The sequence below is a fragment of the Halichoerus grypus genome, chromosome 7 (genome assembly GCF_964656455.1).
Source record: "Halichoerus grypus chromosome 7, mHalGry1.hap1.1, whole genome shotgun sequence".
In the NCBI taxonomy this organism is placed as follows: domain Eukaryota; kingdom Metazoa; phylum Chordata; class Mammalia; order Carnivora; family Phocidae; genus Halichoerus; species Halichoerus grypus.
This window is the reverse complement of record NC_135718.1, coordinates 156,091,229-156,098,016: the sequence shown is the minus strand read 5'-3', so window position 1 is coordinate 156,098,016 and position 6,788 is coordinate 156,091,229. Positions and strand designations below refer to the sequence as shown.

The window sequence follows — 6,788 nt, the reverse complement described above, 5'->3', positions numbered from 1 at the left end:
CTCTCGCTGTCTCTCTCTCTCTGTCAAATAAATAAATAAAATCTTTAAAAAAATAAAAATAAAAATAAAAAAACAAGGACTTCAGACAGACTCTAGCATGAGATCAAAGATGTAGGCAACCACCATTTTTTCTTTTTCTGAGTTCGAGATGATTTTTTTCCTTTCATACTGACACCCAGCAGCAACCCAGTAAGTGTTGGTATCTTTCCCTGCCCTCTTCAGCCAGTTTGAATTTAGGCTGCATTCTCCAGGTCAGGGGGCCAGAGAACAGGCTGGTATCTGGACCCAACCCGAGTGGTTGTGGCTCCCAAGTGGAGAGATGCATGGGGAAGTCTCTTCCACTGGAATAAGCTCTTTTGTTCAGATGCTAGATACGAACTGCCCAATTCCAGATCCTCTCCATGCACTTTAGGACTTTTGTCACAAACATGAGGAACTTGGCTAAAGTCAGGAGACTTGGATGGAGAACGTGGGCGGAGAAGCAGATTCAGACAGGTCATCCTTACAGCCCCGGAAATCTCAGCGGCCGGATCTGCCTCAATTGGTGAGCCAAGGTCTCCTGGGTGGACTCAAACATTGCATGAGGTTTCCTGCTAAACAACTTATTTCTCAACTTCCCACTGCCTTGTTCTTCTTTTGTAGCTGGGGAAGCAGGAAACCAAATCACCTTGCTCTGGGCTACAAACCCTGTCTGACTCTGCCCAGTGGTTCCCATAATGGGCATAGTCTGTTTGTAAGTTACAAGCCTCCAAGGACTACCTCCCTCATCTCCACCTCTTTCTCCAGGATGCCAGTGCCAGCTGAGCCACCTCCCCTGCCCAACCATGAATTTGAGTATCAACTGTTGACGGTCCCATGTCAACGTGATTCTTCACAACCAGTGGCCCATCACTTATGGTGAAACTCCAGAGGGCACCCTGGGCCAGCTTCTCCATGGTCTCTCCAAGCTGGCTCAGAGAAAGCAGATTCATTGGGTTTTCAACTAAAGGCAAACAATTAATAATGTTAAATCTCTGCCCAAAGAACCCATTAACCGCAAGTCCAAAAGTGCATTTTCAAGGAGAATCAAAGGCACTGGGATGTGTTGCCTCCACCCTGACTCAGACACACACGTGCACACCACCACCACCCCATCACTGTGGATAACCGAGAGACAGACTGGATTGCTCTCCCCTTTTGAGCACTCTCCCATTACATTTCCTAAATGCTGAGTGAGGCCTGGGGTACGGCTTGATGAACGTGTAAACCCTTCCCATCTTCTTTAGCCTGGGCCACATTTGGGCCAAGAGCTCACCTTTGAAGTACCCCTCAGAACCAGCATCATCTCCCTTTCTGCAATGAGAGAGTGTGTTCACACTCCCAACAAGATAGAAGCACTTGCTCTGGGGGATGGATAAAGCTATCCTCAGGAAAACTGAGGAGGAAGCAACCTTGACCCTGAGCTTTCCACTTGCCCAGCAGAAGCCCATCTCCATGTTTGAGGATAGATTCCCCCATCCCATTCTAGGTCCCAATCTTTTAAAATTTTTAATTAATTAAATTTTTATTGAAGTATAGTTGACACACAATGTTACATTAGTTTCACATGTACAACATAGAGATCCGACATCTCTATATGTTATGTTGTGCTCAGGAGTGTAGCTACCTTGGGGCGCCTGGGTGGCTCAGTCGGTGAAGCGTCTGCCTTCGGCTCAGGTCACGATCCTGGAGTTCCAGGATTGAGCCCCACATCGGGCTCCCTGCTCAGCGGGAAGCCTGCTTCTCCCTCTGCCCCTCACCCAGCTCATGCTTGTTTGCTCTCTTTCTCTCTCTCTCTCTCGCTCGCTCTCAAATAAATAAATAAAATCTTTAAAAAATAAATAAATAAAATCTTTAAAAAAAAAGAAGTGAGGCTACCATTTGTCACCATATGATGCTATTACAGTACCATTGACTATATTCCCTATGCTGTGCCTTTTATTCTGAGGACTTATTCATTCCGTAACTAGAAGCCTGTACCTCCCACCCCCCTTTACGCATTCTGCCCATCCACCCAGCCCTGTTCCTCTCTGGCAACCGTCATTTTGCCCTTTGTATTTATGGGTCTGTTTCTGCTTTTTGTTTGTTTGTTCATTTGTTTTGTTTTTTAGACTCTACATGTAAGTGAAATCAGATGGTATTTGTCTGTGTCTGACTTATTTCACTTAGCATAATACCCACTAGGTCCATCCATGTTGTTGCAAATGGCAAGATCTCGTTGCTTTTTATGGCTGAGTAATACTCCATTGTATATATGTACCACATCTTCTTTATCCATTCATCTATCAATGGACACTTGGGCTGCTCCCATATCTTGGCTATTATAAATAATGCTGTAGTAAACATAAGGGTGCATATATCTTTCTGAATTCGCATTTTAGTTGTCTTTGGATAACTACTCAGTAGTGGAATTACTGGATCATAAGGTATTTTTATTTTTAATTTTAGAGAAACCTCCATACTGTTTTCCACAGAGGCTGCACCAGTTTGCATTCCCACCAACAACAGTACACAGTGTTCCTTAGGCCCCAATCTTAATTCTCTGCTGGCTGCCAAACATTTTCACCAATATGTTAGCTGATAATAAAACCGACTAGTAACTAAAACTTTGGTTGATGGATAAGGGTTTAAGCTGTTACCTTTTCCTACTTGTTTGCACTGTTATATGATTAAAGTCTACTACAAACCAAAAGCCCAATGATCTGCAGTAAGTAATCTTGAGCACCGGTAGCCAGTTAATCTGAGTGGCATCTTGTTGGGGGAGGGGGTACTTGTTTCTCCTGAAATCCTGGGGGAATTGGCCACCTCCTCTTCTTCCCTTGGGCACAGAGCACTTCTGACTTCTCCAAAGGACCCCTTCTCCCCCAGCTGACCCCCACAGAGTTGGGTTCCTCTCCAGACCAGGCTTCTGGGGTCAGAAGCACACGATCACCCCAGGGAGGGCTTAAGGGTCCCTGCCATGTTTATGCAGCAACTCAGTGCCTCCTGCATGCAGAGGGACCCCAAGCCAGCCTCCGTGTCCCGGGGCACAGTGCACCCCTAGCTTCCAGAGCAAGAGAGCTGGGAAGGGGTGTGGGCGGAGAGGGCCTGGTACAGCAGCACACGTCCCACAGAGTCCAACCACGCACAAACAGCAGCAATCGTAGAAATGGTCCTGCTTTCTCTACTAAAATCCAGCAGCTAGGACAAGGCTTCTTAGCCTTTGAGGGGTCTGTGGACCCTTCCAAGAATCTGATGAAAGCCATGCGGAAATGGGCTTATTTACACAAACACTCAAAATGATGCTTTCAACTCCAGCTCCATTTCAGAGATGCACAATAGACCAAGAACTCTGGTTTACAGATTCTGCTGACAGCTCCCTACCCCCATTTCCATCACTAGCACCACTGCCCCATCACCTGAGTGGGCATAACAGAAAATTTCCCAAGGCATAGCCTGGAAGCTCAGCTTGGGGTTGGATTCTGGTGAGAGGTGCCCATTCATTGCTGGCCTTCCCATTTTACCAGGCCCTTGGAAAATCCAGAGTGACAATCAGGAGGTTATTGTAGATATTCAGTGACAAACAGAGGGTTCACCACCCAGGGTAGCATTTGAGTGCCCTATTCCATGACTTGAGTTTTAGGAATACGTTGGCCTATTTGCCTATTCCTTTATTATTTCATCACATTGGGAGGTTGAGAGCAGAGCAAGAAGGAAAGCTTCGAAATCTCTGAGGAGAAATTACAACTGTGGGATCAGGGGGGCTGTTAGTGTTACTTAACGTAGGACTCTGGTTACCCACCTACAGCCGCACCACATACAGATTCCATCTCCCTCCCTCACACACACGTCTACTTGGTTATCTCCCTAAGTTCCTAAGAGTCACATCTAAGACATTTTGCTCTAAACTAAAATTTAATTTAGAAACCAATGTGAGGGGCACCTGGGTGGCTCAGTCAGTTAAGCGTCCAACTCTTGGTTTTGATTCAGGTCATGATCTCAAGGTCATGAGATCAAGCCCCACGTCAGGCTCCACACTCAGCACTTGGAGTCTGCATAAGACTTTCTTCCTGTCCCTCTGCTCATCTCCCCTGCGTGCTCTCTCTCTCTCTAAAATAAATAAATAAAATTTTTTTAAAAAGAAGAAGAAAGAAAGAAAGAAAGCAACATGAGTTTTCCCTACATCACCCTGCTCCCGTATCACTCATTTGGGAACAAGTAGGAAAATCATCAGCCTCATGGACCTTTTGGAATCCTGAAGTCCCAGAACCAATGCCTCCGGATGATGGGACTGGAAAAGACGACTAGTTTGAGGAGAAGGTGGGGAGGAAACCGGATGAGTGGTAAGCACTGAAGGGTTGTGAGTAGGAAGCGAGGACAATGGAGGTTTGTTTTCATTTCTTTGGGTTTTCCAGCCCTCCCTCCACCCCCTGGGAACATCATTCCACAAGATAAAGGCAAGACAGCAAGAGAGGCCTGAGGTATCAACTACTTTATTATTCTGCAGGGACAGCCCCAGGGCCCAGGACTCTGCTACTCTTTGTGGATTTCTTTGTGGGCCTCCACGCCAACCTTTATCACGAGTATGAGGAACTCCTCGAAGTTAATTGCACCATCACTATTGATATCCAACTCTTTGAACCAGGTATCGGCATCCTTTTTCTGTTAAGATGAAGGAGAAAAAAGCCAGAGTGTAAAAGATCTCGGCAAGAGCCAAGGCATGACTGTCTACACAGGGTAACGTGGGAGGCCAGGGACCCAGGGCTTCATCAGCCAAGCAGAGAACCCCAACCGCACCCAGCCCCTCCTCACCTTCAGGTACCGAGGACACTCTGTCTCTAACAATTTCTTCAAGTCATCCCTATAGAGGGCATGGTAATTCCCCTTCTCCAGGGAGTAGTTGTGGTAAACCTCAATGAGGCAGTTCATGGCACTCTCCAGTTCCGTCAGCATGGTGCCCAAGGATCTGCCCCACCTGGAACATGGAGCACATTGGGAATCCCAGGATAGGGATGGTGCCTCTGCCCCCAGCAGAGTGAAGACTGAAAGGATGCTCATTACCCCAAACGGCTTTGTCCTGGCCTACACCATTCAAAGAACTAAATCCAGTGCGTGGCTGTGGCTATGATGGGAAGGGGTGTGGGAGGGAGAGGGTCCACACACACACAGGGCCTGCCAACCCTCCCTGTGCCCTCAGCCGACTGTGCCCTCGCTGACTTCCTCCAGGAGCTCTGGATTTTGCTCCAGACCTCCCTGAGCTTTCTCTCCCCTCTCTGCTCCACCTCCGGCCCTCCCCAGTGGGGGCCCATCCCCAAAGCATGGGACAGACTGAGGCAGTCTTACTTACCAGATCTCCCTGAAACAGAGTTGACAGAAGACATGCAGGGCTCAGTGTCGGCTCCCTTTTATAGCAAGCCAGGTTTTGGCCAGCTGCCAGGGCCATGGGTCATGCAGAGATAGCTCCTCCCTTCCCGAGTTGCCACAGCTTCTGGTTTCCCAACCAGGTGAATGGGGCAATCCCCGCACAGAATGAAAATTTTTGATGGGAGGTTGGGGGGGTAGGAAAAGTGGAAGGAGGAAGGCATTTGCCGGGCAGTAGGTTTCCTGCCCAGCAGGAGAAACCAGGAGGTGGCCACCATGAAGACTGCTTTGGTGAGTCACTGGCATCATCTGGCTTGGCTAACCAGGATGCCCGCTCTTGAGTCCTCCTCACTGTTGCTGCTGCTAATCCCATGAACTGAAGCCTGTCTGTGCATCTCTGAAATGGAGCTGGAGTTGAAAGCATCATTTTGAGTGTTTGTGTAAATAAGCCCATTTCCGCATGGCTTTCATCAGATTCTTGGAAGGGTCCAAAGACCCCTCAAAGGCTAAGAAGACTTGTCCTAGCTGCTGGATTTTAGTAGAGAAAGCAGGACCATTTCTACGATTGCTGCTGTTTGTGCGTGGTTGGACTCTGTGGGACGTGTGCTGCTGTACCAGGCCCTCTCCGCCCACACCCCTTCCCAGCTCTCTTGCTCTGGAAGCTAGGGGTGCACTGTGCCCCGGGACACGGAGGCTGGCTTGGGGTCCCTCTGCATGCAGGAGGCACTGAGTTGCTGCATAAACATGGCAGGGACCCTTAAGCCCTCCCTGGGGTGATCGTGTGCTTCTGACCCCAGAAGCCTGGTCTGGAGAGGAACCCAACTCTGTGGGGGTCAGCTGGGGGAGAAGGGGTCCTTTGGAGAAGTCAGAAGTGCTCTGTGCCCAAGGGAAGAAGAGGAGGTGGCCAATTCCCCCAGGATTTCAGGAGAAACAAGTACCCCCTCCCCCAACAAGATGCCACTCAGATTAACTGGCTTCCAGTGCTCAAGATTTGTGGTGCATCTCTCTCGTTACAAAGCACAGAGAGCCTCAGAACATGCCTATCAGGAAGGCAGTGCACAGAACCCACCCAGTCTGCAGACAGGGAAGCTGATGCCCAGGAAGGTGAAGCAGTTCACCCAGAGTTTCGCAGTGCACAAGTGTCAGGGCCCAGAGCGTCATGAGCCAGAACATGACCTGACAAGAACATGACTCTGCTGAGAAAACTCTCCTCTCTACTTCCTTCCTGCATTCAACAGGTATTTACCCTGTGCCTCTCCAGGACATAGGCCATCATCGCCTCCTGGGGGAAGCAGTTGGGATTAGCTTCCCTCTCCTGCATGTTTCCATAGCCCTTTGGGCTTCATTATATCATTAACTTTATAGCTGTGTGACTTTGGGCCAGTTACCCTCTCTGTGCCTTAGTTACCTCAATTATCAAAAAGAGATTA

The 6,788-nt window shown here is 48.6% G+C and overlaps 1 protein-coding gene across 1 annotated transcript; it reads right to left on the bottom strand.

Moving 5' to 3' along the window:
* Positions 1-4,474: 4,474 nt before the first annotated feature.
* S100A8 (S100 calcium binding protein A8) lies at positions 4,475-5,425 on the bottom strand. Its single transcript, XM_036066857.2, has 3 exons — positions 5,345-5,425; positions 4,810-4,972; positions 4,475-4,659 (listed from the first exon to the last, which is right to left on the bottom strand). Exons 2-3 carry the CDS (start codon positions 4,948-4,950, stop codon positions 4,531-4,533), a joined length of 270 nt encoding a protein of 89 aa, XP_035922750.1. The 5' UTR covers positions 4,951-4,972; positions 5,345-5,425; the 3' UTR covers positions 4,475-4,530.
* Positions 5,426-6,788: the final 1,363 nt, after the last annotated feature.

Bases quoted from the DNA above. Each gene is read 5' to 3' on its own strand.
- S100A8 (XM_036066857.2), bottom strand. From the start codon at position 4,950: ATGCTGACGGAACTGGAGAGTGCCATGAACTGCCTCATTGAGGTTTAC. The intron at 4,660-4,809 runs GTGAGGAGGGGC...TCATCTTAACAG, and splicing joins AGTGTCCTCGGTACCTGAAG to AAAAAGGATGCCGATACCTG.